This window comes from Platichthys flesus, chromosome 9 (genome assembly GCF_949316205.1).
Source record: "Platichthys flesus chromosome 9, fPlaFle2.1, whole genome shotgun sequence".
Lineage (NCBI taxonomy): Eukaryota > Metazoa > Chordata > Actinopteri > Pleuronectiformes > Pleuronectidae > Platichthys > Platichthys flesus.
The window spans coordinates 7,581,342-7,600,257 of NC_084953.1; the positions used below are offsets into that span (position 1 = coordinate 7,581,342).

An 18,916-nucleotide genomic window follows, 5' to 3' on the forward strand; every position below is an offset into this window, starting at 1 on the left:
CAGGTTCTGCTTGACAATATCATTATTATTGTTCATGTCAAGTGTTTATCTCATGTTCTTCTACAAATTTTTTCTAAACGTCCTCACTGTAAACACATTTCCTCATGTCCTCCTTCCCATTTGATAATACTTCCGTTATAATAAAACCAGAATAGACGCATGAAGTGATAAGTGTTAGTTTGAGCCATACATTTTTTTGTGTATGTAGGTTCTCTCTTTTCATATTAAGAGAAAAGAAAAATGAACGAGTCTCACATAATGTGTCACAGATACTACAGCCCCAGTAACCTTGTGTTCCTTTTTCTCCCTGTTATGGTCCAGATAAACAAGTGTACATGACGGTGGCAGTGGACCTGGTCGTGACCGAAGTGGTGGAGCCGGTTCGTTTCCTGCTGGAAACTCTGGTCAGGGTCTATCCATCAAACGAACGCTTCTGGTACTTTAGCCGGAAGACCTTCAGTGAGACCTTTTACCTCAAACTCAGACAGGTATTTCCACTGCAGTTTCATCCTTTGCATATATTCATGAATGTTTAAACCAGAGTGTGATTGATTAACCAGAGATGTTTTTAACCTGGTTTCTTTCTTTAATGTCTTGTCTGAAAAGTGATCAACAATATCTTCATTTCAATCCTGAAGTAGAGAGCCAGTTTGAGTTTATTTAATCCAACACAATTTCTCCAATCATCCCCACGCACACTACAGCTTACAATGTTTAAGATACATGTACAAATGTAATGGGATAAATAACCCGAAGCGGTCGAGTCCTTTTTCACAGCATTATTACTGTCGCTGGTTTGGTTCACGTAAAGTCAAATTCATTAATACAGCCCATTATCACGTGCGGCCCAAAGGACTTCATTGCCCACAAAAGCATCAGTTCCCAACCCAGCCCGAGCTTGTCAGAAAGAGGAGGGGGAAGTGGAGCGAGTGGATGGACGGCTCGGAGGATGTGTGCAGCGGAGGAGGAGGTCAGAGCAGACAGTTAGGAGGCGTGTTGCTGTGTCAGTGACCAGTCAAATGCTCTACTCGAGAGAACCGAGACACTTGTTTTGTTGTAAGATCAAGTGCGGAAAGATGCAAATATCTTATCAGCGGATTTTCCATTCCCTTCCTGTTGAAAGGCCCTGTTAATTCAAAGTTTGGTTTCAGTGTAACTCGGTACACTGAGCCCTGACCTGGAGAATTTGTTGTCGTGAATGTGTGTGTGTTGTCGTGATGCACAACGTCACACATGTTGATTAGTCCCAGTTGGACCAGCTACAGAGCGCTGGTCGAGTGAATGTGAAGCAGATACAATGAACGTTCCTTGAGATAAGTTCTACTTACAGACAAATTTCTGCAATTAGTTGTTGGAAAATGTCCAACAGCACATGCCCAGAAACATGAGACCTTTTGAGTTTCCTCACTAGTTGCCTGATTAAAGAATTGCTGAGTGAGAGAGAGAGTTAAGAATGCACATTCACTTACCTCCCACCAACACAAGGACACCCGTTCTGAACAGTTGGTGCAGGTGCTTAGAAAACACAGTTAAGCCGTAAGCCTCTTCTCCCCTGTTAAAAAGCACATCTCCTGTAGGAGGCCGTGGGGAGCTGGCAAAGCAGTGAAGTGTGGGGAGGCTTTGGATTGTAGAGCTAATAAGAGGCTCTGTCGCATTATTGGCATGTGGGTAATTAACAGCGGCGTCTGACTCATCCGCCTGATTTCCTCCGTAGTTATCTCCGCAGTAAATGGAAGGGTGTTGGACTGGTGCTGTGGTTCAGATCAAATTAAAATAATATTGTATTTTTAGTCAAAAATGGCAATCATGTTCTCTTATTCTGCCAAAACTGTTATTAGTCATCCGGAGAACCAAGAAGTAATTATCTGTGCCAACCTGTGGAAATTGTTTTCTTTGTCTTCTTAATTCCCTCCGCCCATGAGGTCATGTTTTAGTCTGCGTTTGTGTATTTGATAGTTAGCAGGATTATACAAAATCTACTCAACCGATTTCCAGGGCATTTTTGAGAGGCGGGGGGGCTTGACCGAAGGAAGAATCCAGTCAATTTTAGAGAAGGTTTGCAAATTAGCCTTTGCAGAGTTATTTGCTTTTCAAGCTTCCTTCTATTGACCTGCACATAGGATGTTAAGTTGATTTATTAGAGAATCATTTTTCTTGATTGTCTGCTTTACCTGGAAACAAACCTGCCTGTGAAGTCCAAGTTGAATTCAAGAGTCCTGTCACTTTCTACGTCAAGAATGGGGCTGAAGATAATTCAATATTAAGGATTCAGGAATTCATGAAAGAGATCAGCCTCCCCCCCACCCCCCCCCCCCCCCAACAAATATCCGTAGGTTGTAAACCTTTTAACAAGTAGCTAATCAACGCAAAAGTGGAGCTTCAAATGCACGTATCTGCGAGTGAACTTTCCTTTTTTAGACGAGCAAAGTTCAAGATGAACTTGAACTTTAAGTTGATGGGACCAACTGCTGAGAGCGATACCAGAGGTGTTATAAGAGAAATGCCACCTTTGTGAAAGCTCAGGGTTGAAAATAACCTTGAAAGAGAAAAACACTTTGGGATGTTGCAGAGACGCATTAACTGTTAATGTCATGGAATAACATTTACCCGGGTGAGCTGTTCTTTATATCAGCAAACACTGTTGAATAATAACGTTTTCTTTCTTTTTCTTATTATAAACCAGAGTTAATAATTCTGTGTTTGTCTTGGGCCCAATTTTCTGTCACAGTTTTATCAGTGTTAATAATTCATCCCGTAGGGTTAACAATTCACGGGCAGAGGCCATCACAAAGCAAATGTGTTACCTAAGCCTCATTTGGATTTTCTCTAAAAATAGTCCTGGCTTGATATTCTCTCTCAATTTGTGCTCCCATCACTGACTTGAGTTAGTCATTAGATGCCCTGCGAGTGGGCAGATCAATGGCGCTCATTGATCCATTCTACCAGGTGGAGGAGAGAGGCAACAGCACTACAGTAATTGAAAAGACCAGAAATAAACATCAGTAGCTTATGACACCCAAGGTCAAGTCTGCCGGTGTCTTAGTTCTCTTGTGCACTTCGTTAGTCTTTTATGAAGGATTTAATGATGAAAACACAGCTTTTATTAGGCTTTTTATTTTTCTTAAGCAATTTTTATACTCTCGACTTCAAGATAACAATATAGGCTCAGGGGGTAGAGTGAGTCGTCCTCTGACCAGTGAGTCAACGTTTTCAGGAAAGACTACTGAATGGATTCAAGAAAGAACCGTCAAAATGTGGATGCGTGCCACGGGGCTGATAAAGGAAAAATTCATTTTTTAAATACTTTCTCAAATTGGCAATTATGCATCGATGTTGGTAGAAAAAGGATCTGAATTGTGATATCTACAGGTGTGTACAGTTAATTGATTGAGTTTAATGGCATTGTTTGGCCCTTGCGGAGGGATGAGCTCCACTGAGTGCTGGAAGTTGACTGTCCTGGACAGATGGAAGTGAAGACTCTGTTGGTTGGAGGAACTCGGTGCTGGGCCTCACCCCTGACGCCTATTTAGTGTTAAACTCTTTCACATCTGAAACTGAAGGGATCCACAATTTTCAAACCTTTAAAAACAACAGAAAACATTAAACCTGTTGATCACTTTGTTGCCTCCACCAAGGAGGTTGGTTAAGATATAGTTAGTATATGCGTATATATATTTGCATCACAGTTTGTTAATATGTAATATGAAGAGCATATTGTCAGGTTTTACTGATCAATGAACTGGAATGTAATTTTGTAAAATTGTACACTACCAATAATCTAAATTATTATGTGGTCAACATTACAACACGTTCTGTTCATATAATTGTATCATGAAGGTAGTTGATGAATTTCCTCTTCTTCATGGCTCAAAAAGTCTCTCTTTGTGTCTGTGTGTGTCTGTGTGTGTCTGTGTGTGTGTGTTTGTGTTTGCAGCAGGCACCAGAGCGGGTTGGTCCGAGCGATGCTATGTATGAGGTGGTGAGCCTTCAGAGGGAGGCTGAGAGAAACAATGAAGGAAAAGGACAACTAGCCCCATCCACTGAGGAAGAGGAGGCTGATGAAGGTTCGGGCGCTTTTCTCTTTTTTTGGCTTTCCCTATTTCTGTTGGTGGAGTTAATGATTCACGATATTTTCTAAAAATACCACAGTACATAATCACTAATATGTTAATCTGCTCAAGTCTTTAAATCTCTGAAAAGCCATTGAGTCTTTCTCTGTCTCTGTACATCAGTGATAAGATGCCAGGTTTCTTCAACAGAAAGCTCTCTCCCCCACATTCGCGCACAGTCACACACATACAGAGATGCACATTTAAACACACACATGGCACGACGCAACATCATTTGTCTTCCAAATGTTGTTTGATTGAAAAATGCGACCTTGCGTTGCTTGCTCTGTACAAATTCCACTTTGCCCCTATATCAGAGAAAAATGGGACACTTATGTGAACCTTCAGAGGCACTGGCAAGAAAAGAATTGATTTACTTCTTTATAGCCTGTTGAGAGTGTTGGCTTTACATTCAATTTATCCACCCCCGCCGTTTTTCACTTTCTTTTTCTTGCTGGCATGAACATGTCATTTAAATGAGTTGTTCAGATATTCAGTCTGATATAGAGGTATACTTTACTGTTTAATTTAGGCACATAAACATTGACTACCGATAGAGATGTATGTGCTGTTCTTTAAGAAAGTATTCAGACCCTTTTTTTACTCATTTTGTTATTTAGCAGCCTTACGCTAAGATTGCTTACGTTCTTTGATTGATTGATTCGTCAATGTATTCTAAATACACAGAGGGGGACCTCCCTGTATGCTCAGGGCCCAGCATCCCCCTCCTATGAAAGGGAATGTCTCTGAGTGATGTTCAGGTCTAAATCCTGCTCGCAGCACCTGCTGAGGGTTTACAGTAACATCTGTAACTGGGTAAAATATCCTGGGTTACACCATTATTATTATAATTTTCATAACATAACCTTAAATTCTGCTTATGGTCCCATTAAAAAATACATTGAGGTTATTAATAAGATCCTATCCTGTGACACTTTGAATATAGCTTGTGTGCCTCCCATTTCTCTTGATCATCTTTGAGGTGTGTCACCTGTTGTTAAGATTTTACCATATGGCTGCAACATTAAGGAACTGTGAGAAAAGCAAATGGGTTTGAATACTTTCTGAATGCACTGAACATGCATAATTGAACGTGTGGGTTGTGTGTAAGTGAGTGTGGCAAAGCACGTGACAATAGCAGTGGGGATAGATTATGGGGACTGTGTTTACACTGTGGTCAGGATTGAGCTGCAGGCACACTATCTGAGGCTTTGAATCGCTGCCTGTATGATAATGGGCACGTGTGGGTTTCAAGTGTGAGTGGCTTTATGTGGAGCCCTGCCCAATCTGTTACGGGGTTTCATGTCTTGTTTGCACAGCAGCACCACAGTGTCCAACTGCTGTCAAATACCCCCCACAAATAATGTAACAGCCCGCGTCAGTCAAATAGTTAGAGATCCACATGCTTTAAAACGTCAATTATATATAAAACAATTTAAAAAATGGTGTCAATCTGAGCTGACCCTCATACAGAATAGACTCCTGATTAGACTAGGGTCTGATCTTAATGTGCCTAGATTAAGAGACTGAATCCATAAAATGTAACCATGACAAATGATGGTGACAAACCAGAACAGGGTTGATATTTTCCCATTAGTATTGGCATCTATGTTTGAGATATGGAGGCAAAGCCGCAGCAGTATTAACACCACCAGCCCTTGCTGTTAGACTCCAGTGGGTTCCAAACACGACCCACTAATATAAACAGGGCTCGCGTTTTGACCTGACCACTGGCTTGGAGGTGTAAGTGTCGCAGAATAGAACCTATCTAGGGTTGCACCATATTAGAGAGAACGTGGGATATGCGATAACCTTAAATGTTGCGTGATCATACAACTAGCGATAGACAAATGCTAGTTGCAGTGTTAAAGTCTTCCTGTTTTGAAATGCATTATTTCCATTCCATCAAAATTGTTTTATTGAAAAAAGCAGCCCGGCCACAGCACCCCCAAGTCCGGGGCAGACACCCAGGGAGCCATGCACAGCTCCACTAAGTTACAGTGATCATTTAAAGTCTTTTCATGCATGTGTAGACCATAAAGAATTTAGGTTTTACAGTTCTTACCGCCTCTGTCTGTAATTTACTGCTCATGCTGTGTATGTGTGTGTGGGCACATCCCTGTTTTACTCAGTTTTCATTGTGTAATTTCTTGTCAGCAGCAAGAAATACTTCGAATTCAATCACCCAATTGACCTTAAGATATAAAAAGGAGTATTATTCATTAATCGTCCAAAAACATATATATTTGGCTGCATTGCGTACTTACATTATGCAAAGTCTTTGAACAATGTTCAAACCCAGAGAGAAAATCCCCCATTCTGTTATTGTTTTGCTTCAGAGAGCTCTAGCAGTTATAGTTGCAAATTGGGTTAGTGTCTAAATATTCAATTGAACAAAATTAGGCATGAAATCTTAATCGCTGTTTTATGAATCCAGTTACCAAGAAATGGACTTGATTGACAATTTAGAAGTTAATTTGTCTCAACTTGTCCCAACAAGATAATAAAAACCTTTAATATTTAAAGATGAAAAAAAAAAAAAACCTTTATTGAAAATTTGCTTTTTTCAGCTTGAAATATATTAAAAGGTAAACATCATCTTCCCTCTGTCAAATTGCTTATTTGCCCAAAGTCACAAGTAAACCCTCCGAGGCGCAAGCCGGCGGCTTTCAACTGGCACTGAGGAAGCCATTCTGGGGGCTTTTTCTATTGCGCCCCTCTCCTCCCCCAGAGCTGAAAAATTGGAGGCAGTCAGGGCCATGAAGCTGGAGATCGGCCTCATTGTGTACAGAAATGAATACACCCCCAATGTAGATGCAACCGCTGCAAGCACACACACACACACACTCGGACGTGCACACACACACATTCGGACGCGCACACACACATTCATTCCATGTGGATGTTTTTTCTTTCCTTCTTGGAAGCCGTAGATGTGGAAAACAGGTTGCTCATTGTGTTTTTGTTCACCTCTCCTATACACACCTTCAAGCACACAAACAAAAACTGTGTTCTTTCTTTATATACATACACAACGACCATGACATTGCTGTCAACTGAGCGGTAAAGGTTAAAAAACATTAAAACATTAGGACATTAAATAGAAAATAAATATGTTTTTTTAAAACCCACTTTAATTTAAATCCTTTTGATGCCGGTAGGGAATTTCTCCTTGCTTTTATTTAGACAGAAGCAATCCACTAGTGGAGAGATCCTATTTGAAAGTAATCCTACAGTGAAAGCATAGCCCCTCTCCAGCTTAAATGGTAACAGTAATGGTCCTTGTCTTCGCTGTTTCTTTCATCACCTGGTTAGTTGGCAGTGGCATTGGACTCACGCGTCCTTGCACGTGGCCTCAGCCACTCTGAGAACAGAGGCGGCGGCTTTGTGCTGGATCTGAACCATTTGAAAGGGCTCATCAAACATTTATAAAAGACCTGGAAAGCTCCCACTGAGCCTGTGAGGATGTATAGGTGCATCAGTGCATTGAACATGGTTGTATGTTCTAGAAGAAAATGTCTTTAAGTCCTTCTTCAATGTTCGGGTCTTAGAAAAAGGCTTCAGTAGGAGTTTATGATGCCTTTTCACACCTTTTGCCTTTGAGGGCTTTTGCTTTCAGTTTTTTTTCTCAGTGAAGCCTCAGTGAAGTTCATCGTCACCGCTGTGGTTCTCCATGTTAATGTCAGTTGGCAGAGAAACTTAAAAGACATCAAATTGGACTTTATGGGATAAAATATTGTCTATACTTCACACACAAGTTCTGGCCATACCAAGAGCAAGAAAATTATATATCTAGAGTAAAAAAAAATGTCAGGCTCTAAATAGCATATAGATTGTAGACCGATTGTTAATGTTAACATATTCTAAACGCAAACGTATTACCCCTTAATAAGTTTACTGTTTATAAATACCTAATTTATACCTAGTATATCAATACCTCTTCATTTTGTATTTCTTGGCCAAAAGTGATATAAATGCTCCTTACGGAGGCTTCATCCTGTAGTGGCGGTAGGTTGGTTTCTAACCCCGTCTTCTGACCCTTGTCTTACCTGATGTCTTTCCCATTTTCACGCCTTCTGTTCTATCAATAAAAGCAAAATTACATGAAAGACAACCTCCTTGGCAGACAAAACTAAGAACATGGATTATGAGTTAACTCTGGACAAGAAAAAGAAACTGTGTGTAAATCACTTTCAGGTGCCCAGTTTTATCTCTGTGTGTCTCGAAGTGTAACACATTTCAACCTGTTACACACATGTGGTGCTAATGATGTATTCTACACATATTATCGGTGTGTGCTGGACATACCTTGTTAAACAGTGTGTGTGTGTGTGTGTATTTGCTCCAGTGGGCGGTCGCTGTGTGGGTGTCAGTTCATCTCTCCTGCAGCAGAACAGACCAGACAGTGAATTAGTGCCTCTGCATCTAAAACAAGTGGTTCTCTCTCCTGATTGCCTCTTGTCTGCCTCACCATCCACCAGACAGCAGAACAGTAATAATGGAAGGTGTAGGCACTGCACAAGCACTCCTGCCTCCATCGGACTGCATCAATCTTAAAGTTGTAAAGTGGAAACTATAGGTGACCTTCAGCAGATTTACATGAAACGTCTAAAGGTCCAAACAACGTGTCCTGCTGTGTTTCAATTTGTGCCTAAAGCTGTGTTACACTGAAACATGTTTGATGTCTTGTTAACACAGTGTTGTTCTGGGTACGGCTTTTCTCATGTGGATTAATGTGGATATCATTTATATTTCTTGTAGATAGCGACAGTGAAATCTCTAGTGGGACAGGAGATGTTTCCAAAGACTGTCCTGAGAAAATCCTGGAGTCCTGGGGAGGAATCCTCAACAGATGGTAAGGCTGCAAAAGAAACTTGGACATTGCCAACACTAAAAACATTGGAAAGGTAGAGACAGTATTTTGGGATATGGACCAAGAGATATCCAAAAACAGAGGAAAAAATCAAAACAAAAACAGACGTATAGCAGGTAATGGTTTGAATTAGAAAGTATATACACTGATAGACAGAGACAGCAATGTGCAACATTCAGCCCCTGGATATGTTTTTGTTGAGTCACCTATTACATCCAATAAGATTTTTTCTAACAACCAGTCATGTTTCCAGCTCTACCAAATAACCAATGTGGATTTTTGTGAAATGTGTTATAAAGAAAGGTCAAGGCATTTGGAAGATGTTCAGCTGTTGTAAAGGCCGTTCAAATACATTTCAAGTATAACGTGTCCACACTGAAATTGTTAAATATTATTGATTTGAATTTCAGTAATCTTAGTACGAGGTATGCACTTAAACATTGCCTCAGAAGACACATCATATATATGTACCTTGTGAACAAATGACAGCATGAATGTAAATAGAGAATGGAGTGTAAATATACCACACTAGTTATAAATGCAATTACATCAGACATGAATATAAGTCCTTTAGTCTCTTTATCTTGTGCAAAAAGAACTATGACAAGATAAATTAGTGCTGGGAAGTAAATCGGGCCCAATGTTCCACATGCAGCCAATGATTTACAGTTTATTCTTTATAATCCCATTTTGTATGGAAAAGCGTTCTGTGCAGATATGACCATATGTGTTATAAGTTACATACTGTCATCTTTCTAAAACTCTATGCATTTACAACAGGCAGCATTAAAACATAGTGCTGTAGCTCGAGACGTTTGCATAATTAGATGAATAAAAGATGTTTCTGGCTTCTCATTTGATTCCGCAGCCTGTTTTCCTGCTGTTGCATCAGCACAATGAAGTGAAGTAGTTCATTTGGAAATTGCTTTCATATGGCCTCAACAAATGCGTTATGATGAGATTTCAAGCATCATTAAAAAGAGCTGACAGTGTGTTTTCAAAAGCAGCATATTTCCTCATGTGGGAGAATGCTAACAGCATGGCAGCGCTGCGGTTAATAGTCCAGACCAGGGGTTTTCATAGTGTGAGGCGGGCCTCCCCCACGGGGGTCCAGACAGTTTCAGGGGAATCTCATTGAATGAAATTGAGAAAAAAAATGTGATTAGTTAGTTATTAAAGGAGATCAGGTAGAATAGCCTAAATGTGTACAATTGGGTTAAAGACCTTGTTCTGCAATATGGTAGTTTTGAGGTTTTCAAGTATCAGGAATGAATAAATGCCTCAGGACAAATCTTTCTTGTACATTTGATTTCGTCTGAAGTTATGTCAAACTAGGGCTGGACAATAACCATCGCAATATAATTGTCAGCAATAGCAATATAACAAAAGCTTTGAAGAAAGGCACACAATGTTAGCGTTTGAAAACCCCTTGGTCTAAGTATTGAATTTTGTTCTGTACTCAATAACAATAAACTCAACTACTCAACTAGAATGACCCTCAGTAGAGCACATGCCTCTGCCAAGGCCCAACAGTCCTCTTAGATTCAATCGAGGTGCATCAAATAACAGACATCAGTCCCTTTAATATATCAGATTTTTTTCAAAAGTCAGGAATAATGGAAATAAGTGAAAATGTCAAAAACAATGACAAAAACAATGACATAAAAAAATGGGAATCCTTGACAAAATTTAATTTCTCTTACTTCACATCATAATTCTTCCAAGTTTTATAGAAATGTGTTTCTGCATAATCTTGCTAACTAACAAACATCAAATCGACAGAGGTGAAAACATAACCTCCTTGCTAGAGGTAAAAATGTGCTATTAGTTACTAGTATTTCTGTCAGTACTTGTATGGCTATTAAACTCACAACTGCATTTCAAATTGTAATTTTTAGTACATTTTAATGAGGCAGTGAACCTTGAGCTACTATAAAGAAATTATGTAGTCTGTGATTACACCAGGCAGCTTGCATTGTAATGATGTGTACCGGTAAAGATAAATAACAGGGTGTTCAGTCAGCCCTTCCTACCTGGCCAGAGGAGGGAGGAAACATTCTGAAGTAATTATAGTTCAAGTTAATGACTATGTTGTTTTGAAGATAAATACCATTAATGTCAGTGCAAGAGGAATACTGTTTGTGCGGTGTGCAACCCTGCACTTCATTGTTCTTTTGGTTGTCACTGTCCAAATGTCACCCAAAAGAACACAACACAAACATCAAAATAACATTTAAACTGACTGAACTAGATACATACAGTAATAGATAACTCCTGCGTTATATGTGTGTTTACCAGGCATGGAAACCTGTCCACTCGTCCAAAGGGTTTGTCCCCACTGGTGCGCAGCGGCATTCCTGAGCCGCTTCGAGCTGAGGTCTGGCAGCTGCTGTCCGGTTGCCACGACAACCATGACCTGCTGGAGCATTACCGCATCCTCATCACCAAGGTAAATGTCCACGCAGATCAGGGAGGGACATCTGGGACACCACGTCGCATTTACACAATTCCTCCTGTTTTTCTGTTTGCATATGTGAGCTGATATGGGACACGTTTTGAAAACAGTCACAAGTACTTTGCTGTGTTTCGCTGGAAAAGGGAATTAGGATATCATGTCACTATGATTAGAATACGTGGGGGAAACATTTGTCCTTATTGTGTTGTAGAGTTCAAACATCACTGACACTGGTGTTCAGCTGTTCATCTGAACTCTGTGTCATATTGTGACTATTTTAATGAAAGTGAGACGGATTTCTGGACAGTAAGAGCTCATGTTGTTTCCTCGGCATCCTGAAGAACTCGCAACCTCTGAGTGCAGCTTAATTTTGTCCTTTGTGGTCAGTTGTGTTGACAGATGCAGCAGCCCTGTCTGGACAATAGAAGGATTTGGTTCTGCTGCCGATCGAGGTCACTTTCCTACGGTTTCTGTTTACTTCAGCTTTTATCTGGTGGTGCAGGTGCTGCAGATCATACTTGGTCACAATTCATGAATGTGCACATATCTGGGTTCTTGTGGGCAAATTTGAATAAGTTGTACAGTTGATAGCATGATTATGAAAACAATATGTATTGCTTTGATACTTCAGTGATCCTATGAATGTTATAGCTTTCCCAGTTTCTTGTAGTTTTAATCTATCAAATTCTATTTTTTCTTCAACTAAAGCTAGTTAAAAAGTTCAAGTTTTCTGTTGTAAAACCATAATCACTTAATCTGATCAAGCTGTTGTGTAACAAAGGTCTGTGACCCACCCGTGGATTTTTAGCCAGAGATTTGTAAACCAGTGAGGGTGAGAGAGCCACACTGGACCAGAGTGAAGCAGCAGGAGGAGCTGATATAAATACAAAGCATAGATCCTTTATGGAAAATACGATAGTCTTTCTCTTTGCTGCACAGAGATGGGTGGAACTATTTGTCTGGATCAATAACAGAGAGAGGGGATGGATGGAAAAGGGAAAATGGAGAGATGGAAGAATGTGGCCCCATAAATATGAGGTTTTAGTCACTTAGGGAGAATAGGAGAAAAGGAATGTGTGTAAATGTCCAGAGAGCTCTCCTGAGCCACGTATTTTTAAGTCGTCTTTCACCTGTTCTCTTAAATCCCTGTTTTTCTTTCTCAACAGTTCAATTTCTCTTGTCATATTTATCTGGTAAATTGCAATCTTTTTTTCATTTGTGCTACACGCCCCATTTCTCTACCCAGCTTCCACTGTCCTTTTTCTTTCTCTTTCCTGTTCTATCTTTCTTTTCCCTCGACCAGTTCCTCACTGGTCTGTTTGATAAACCATCTTTCTCCATAGCTTATTCTCTTTCTTCATCTCTTTCCTATGTGCAGTGTTTTTTTTTCATGGCTAGTATCTCCTTGTCTTTCATTCCATAAGACCAAGATTCTGTAGTTCCGCTCATTTATTCACATTCCACTGGCTTGGCCACACCCCCGCAGCCTTTGTCTTACTGGAGTAGTGATGGTATTGATAGGCTGGTGGCGGGGCTATTTATAGCTCCACCAAATGAATGGAATTGAGGTAAAATGAAGGAGGGAGGGGGCGAGGGGAAGGAGCCAAATGACAGCAATGGCAAGGGTGATGTGGAGCTTAATAATGTCTGTTGTCTGGGCTCAGTGAGGATATTAATGCTGATTGAATTCTAAGTAACTGGACGGTCGCCCTTATGGAGGGGACACTGGTGTAGTTAATCAGCTCTGTGCCTCACCTGCAGTTCTGGACAGGCATTGTGTTAGTGTTGCGCAGCAGATGTGTGTTAAACCATGTCCACATTCCGTACTAGAACTCCAGTATATTATTGATGTCTGTTTTTATAATGTGCTTAGTAATAGAATTGATATTAATAGTGACTTAAAAAATGGTATTGGCATTGGCTATCATCCAAATTGTTATTTTTAACTCTGGTATCAGTATCAGCCCTGAATTGCACAATCCCTTGATGTGGACACACTTCTTGGACAGGAAGCAAGAAAACATTGCACAGATGAAGATTCAGTATTGTGAAAGATATGAAGGTACCAGTCACCCACTTTGTTGTCTTGAGTTGCAATGTTATTGTATTTATGCCCATTCCACTGCTATTAAAACCCATTATGTAAAATCATCACGTGATATCATAGGTTGAACACACATCACACTTTTGCTGTGTGATTAAAATGACCTGCCACCTTCAGTGAATCTGCCTCCAAATCACTGTTTACCATTGAATTCAGACTCAAGTACATGGATGGTTCGTTTTTTCGTGCGAAATCCATTAAAACGAGTCGATGCCTTTCATAATCTACTGTCCACTTGTTCATGTCGTATCTCTGAGGCCATAATTCACTTTGCAAGTCCCCAAAATGATATTGTCCAGTGTAAGCACTGAGCATTTAGCTGCATGTGGCCCTTGGTTGGCAAGCTTGATATCATATATTGCAAGTGTCATGTTCAGTGCTGTTCTGCTCTCATTTACAGTCATCACACACACACACACACACACACACACACACACACACACGATGGCCTAGGGGCATCTGAGACTGTTCTGAGTTCTCTGTTTGGGGGGGGTTACAAGTGACATTTGAACAACCTTTTCGTCTCCCTAGAGCTGAACAAGCCCAAGGTGTACTGCCACGCTTGAACCTACAGCTTAAAAAAGCTCAGCCAGCTATTTCTAGGTCCGCCTCTCCAAAGACCAATCTCACACACGGCACAGCCAGCATTTTAACCGAGGTCAGGATCTCTCCACAGGTACAACGGCTGTAATCAGAAGCTGGAACAGAAGTTTCACAACAGCAGGAATATAAAAGACCCTTATTCTGTATGAAACTGAAGGTCTTTCAAGAGATTGTTTTGCAAATTGAATTATGACTTTTCCTTTTACCCTGCTTCAAATAATGCCCTGCTCTTTTCTCTCCATCCAAACAAATCTCCACTTGTTAGAGGGTAACATCTGTTCTCGCCAAATATTATAATTCGATACAATTTGAATTCTAGTAATGTAATGTATATTAATATGCAACTGGCTAACTAGACAGAAATGGGTACAAATATATATATTTTTTTTGTGAAAGCATCTTTCTATCTTAATCACCGTTATTAATGAGGATCCAACTGTTTTGTTATACCATTACATTAATTTGGAAATTGTAGACGTGCTTAGGCCTCAACCACAGTGCTATCTCCTGTTGAGACTGTTTTGACTCCAAGTTATATACCATCAATCCTTTTTAGCTATAATTATTCTATGTTACTGTCATTTTCTACTTCGTCCCTGACCCTGACCCTGACCCTGACCCTAAACCAAACCCCACCCCAGACTCTACAAGACCCGTTCTTTATGATCTGATCATGTAATGAAATTTAAGCGCAAATAAGACTTTCTCAATCTGATGTTGAGTCATATTGAGACCGTCTGTCAGCTTAGCGATGACATTTAACATCATTCTATAATCAAAGGTAACATCAGTGATGCAGCCGTGCGCGCTGGAATAATGTGTCACCCACGCATGATAACCCACATACAGATACATGGAGTACAATGTACATAAGAGAAGCTGCCATGGTAACTGCAAAGGTCTATGGACTTCACTCTGCTTGAAGTTGTCTCCATGACAATTCTGTCTCCTTTCGCCTCTGTCGCTCACCATTCTCCCTTGGTTCATTAAGTAAGTTATATTTGGATAATTAGAGCGTGGGTGAGTAACAAAATCATCCCAAATTTTACCTACTACTTGTACAAACTTCTGGCAACGTTTGCACTACTGTAGAACATGTTTGCAGAGGCAGGTAGTTCGAACTAGGTAGTTGTGGAAGTCTATATAGTGAGTTGAAGAGGTGTTTGGCAATGCATGATGGCATTTGACAAATCCTAGAATTTTTTCTAAACTCATTGCCTCAGTGGAATATATTCTGTATGGAAAAAGGTAAAACTACCTTCTTTTTCTTTTATTCACTTTTCACCCCATGCATGAATTCCACCCCCTGGCTGAAAATACAGTATGCATACATGCATAGATACATGTTGTTCACATACATAAACATAACTCCACTGGCTTAGCTGTGTGCCCTACTACACTTCTCCCACAAAGACACACACGCTCCCCACTCTTCCATCCTGCTTCTTAGTATCTGACTGGACCAGCTGCACTGCATGGCTTCATCACAGCCAGGGAGCACCACTTCCATTCCCCCCACCTTACAATGTATATGTATTCAGTGCAGCCCCCTCCCTTCCTGGCGCTGTGCGTTTCCATAATACAGCCCTGAAGCTTCCATTCACAGATCCAGAGCAGGAACCCAGTAGGCACCACAAGAAGGACACACTGTCTTTCTTCATCAGCTTTACGAATTTCAATATCTGGAAAAGAAAAACCAATAGTTATTGAATCGGATATTTATGTAGTCTGGTAATTTTGATTTATTAAAACAAAGTAACAAGAGAATGGAAACATTGAGACAAGGTTCGTTTTATTATACCGTTACAAATGTGTAGTGTCGGCAGTTGTTATTTCACTTAAAGCCATTTACAACCTTTTCTTATATGCAATGCTAAAGCTGTAACAAAATGATTTCATAAATAAAGGTGTTTGTTATTGCTGTAATGATGTTGCTATATAGTATTGAATACATCTATTATCAATGCATAGCCTCCTAGCCACGCTGACACTGATATGACAGCTGGGATTAAGATGATCCACCCTACAGCGTCTTCTTTGGTCACAACACTTCTGTCTCAGTCCTCATACTCACTGTAGCCTCACAGCTAAAGTAGTTCTCTTCGTCTTCTTCTTCCTCTTGCACCAGCGTGAAGCTCCTAATACAATTCAAGTGCAGGAATTAATAACTTCAACAATATGTTGCATTAATTTGACCATTATAGAAGTGATGCAAATTATTTGCAGTGTAACAGCTACCTTAATACTACTAAGGTTTGGAAACATTTTGCATAATCAGTTTAATACAGTGGTACTGCATACATTGAGAACTAACAGGCTGTTAACAAATTAAGTATGCATGTGTATCAATGAGAAAAGTACTGCCTTTGTGTTAATGGTGATACAATTCAACCTTGACCAGCATTTAACCAATGTCATTTATTCAGAAAACATCTTTTTGTCTTGATTTTCATCAACAAAAACACAGTTTCATGTAAAAGTGTAAAGGCTGTTTTTTACAGATGACTTAAAGATTCATTCTAAATGCTGACCTACATGCTGCAAGGACAATAGGAGCTACAGAATAATGAATATATCACAACCTGATCGGTCAGAAAGGTCTTCACCGCCATGTGGTGTAAGATTAAATGAAGATGATGAATGGTGATTTCTGTCGGCAGCCTGTCTTTGACCTTTAGCTCACTCTTTAGCCCTTTTACCATTCAATTTTAGCGATCCCTGTGTATGCAGGATTCATGCAGACATTGTGCTGGAGGTGAAATGGTCGAGAGATTTTTCTGTTAAGGGTGTTCAACATCAATTGATGCACAACATGTGCACAACATGCTAAGCGCTAGTTCCTATCGTAATGTTTGACCTTTTCCCCCTCCCACTGTTTCCACTTCATATATGATCACTGTTATATTGACAAGTAATAGATTGTGCCAGCTACTTACTGCCAGAAACAATAATCACAACTTTTTCATTTCTTATTTATGCGACAGATTTAGAGCTGCCTTACACAACCTCCTATGGCTGCAACAGCACTCAGAAGTGACTGCAAAATTTGATCTTCAAAAACCAAAGATGGCATTTCAGTAAAGTGCACACCATACTGACTCTTTTTCCAATCCCGCTGCATGGCTGTGGTGCTTTATACTTCGGGATACCAAAGAGCCGAGAGTCAGTCTTGCCGCAGTCTCGCTTTCGCTGGATTCAATACTTCAATCGTCATATTATTAAAATAGGAACTGCTCTAAAGGCAAACACGACTGATGTTGTCAATGCTTTACATTCTTGTTCAGTGCCTTTCAACCCTGGGAACTGAATCAAGACAAAGTTTGGCCGACGGCTGATAAACATAAATACTGGCTTCTGCCTGCTAAGCAGGTTTAGTATTGGTTCATTGATGTTGCTTGCTGAATGTTGGAATCCTGGCTGTTAACCAGTGCTGATCTGCTGCACCAACCATATATCCCTCTGTTGTCCAGCCCCCAGACTCATAAAGGAGAGGGTTGTTAGTAAGCAGAGTACAGAAGTCACTACATTTATATTTCACAATTTAAAAGATGTGTTAGTTGCAATCTGTCGCAGATTAGTAAAATCAGGTGCTGTTGAAATAAGCGGAGATAAAACTCATGATTATTGGGGCACAAACTGCATAGTACGGGTATAGGACTATTTGCAATCACAATACTTGCCTGTACTCCAATTCCATGTCATTGCAGTTAAACAGTAAATCTGTCACTATGACCGACATTATTCAGAACATTGAGCAATTGCTCAGTTTATGGAAGCATAACAAAATGTTGCGTCATCATCCAGTGTTATCAAGAAACTCATGTGGGATGGGTCATAATCCGTTTTGCTGCAACTGAGTAGACAACAGTTGCATCTGTATCCTCAGACTTGATGGTTTTGTCGAAATTATGGCTACAGACCAAAACAAAAGAAGGCGAAGGAAAACAGAGCTCAGCTGATGTTAATAAAACACAACAGGAAAAGATGAAAGCCAGTGAAGGTCTGCAGGTCCCTCTCCCAGGTCTGGAGAATGTATGTGTTGTTTTGGTTCTTTTCATTGTCACATGAAGGCGTAACTTAATACCATTGTCTTCATTTCAATTTTTTTTTGCACCTTTTTAATTAATGGAGACATGTCTGACACATTTGGCAAACATCTCACAATCTGTTGCACAAAAAGTACCGTTTAATTTTAATCAAAATTCCATGCTGTCTGCCATACCCTGGCTGAGTAGAATACTACCTACCATCCTTTTCATTCAAGGGGGCGGCTGTTGCTTAGGGGGGTAGAGTGCTCTAACCAGAAGTTAATAGTTAGTAGTTTGATCCTCAGTTCTCCCCGTGCATGCCGAAGTGTCCTTGGGCAAGATACTGTAACCCTAAAATGACCCATCATAGATGTTATATGCACTGATGTAAGTCACCTTGGATGTGCCAACTCAGATGTAATGTAAAAGACCAAATCTGACCAAGCACATGCTTATCGTTGGCCACCAGGTTGTGTGACCTTCTTTGGGTCTACATCTGTAAGCTAATTCTTCAAAAAACACCTCCTTAATCACTTTACTTGAAGTTGCCCCTATAACGTTGATGTTAACTCCCTGCTTATGCCAACAAATTGTTATTGAGACTGGAATCCCCAGGAGCCCAGGGGTGGATGAGGGTGGGGTGCTGGGGAGCCGTGAAAGGTGAATCAGCTTCCACCTTAGTCTCCAAGTGACCCTGCTGGCTTTGTTTTGGAGCAGAATGAATTATTAATGGTGGCCTTCTGG

At 40.3% G+C, this 18,916-nt stretch overlaps 1 protein-coding gene across 4 annotated transcripts in view; it reads left to right on the forward strand.

Annotated features, from left to right (window-relative positions):
• rabgap1l (RAB GTPase activating protein 1-like) overlaps positions 1-18,916 on the forward strand; it is a 179,272-nt gene that overhangs the window by 12,988 nt on the left and 147,368 nt on the right. For all 4 annotated transcript variants that reach the window (XM_062395184.1, XM_062395183.1, XM_062395182.1 and 1 more), the window contains exons 10-13: positions 322-488; positions 3,935-4,064; positions 8,871-8,964; positions 11,281-11,431. In XM_062395184.1, coding sequence (XP_062251168.1) covers positions 322-488; positions 3,935-4,064; positions 8,871-8,964; positions 11,281-11,431 — 542 coding nt within the window. The remainder of the gene's footprint in view (positions 1-321; positions 489-3,934; positions 4,065-8,870; positions 8,965-11,280; positions 11,432-18,916) is intronic.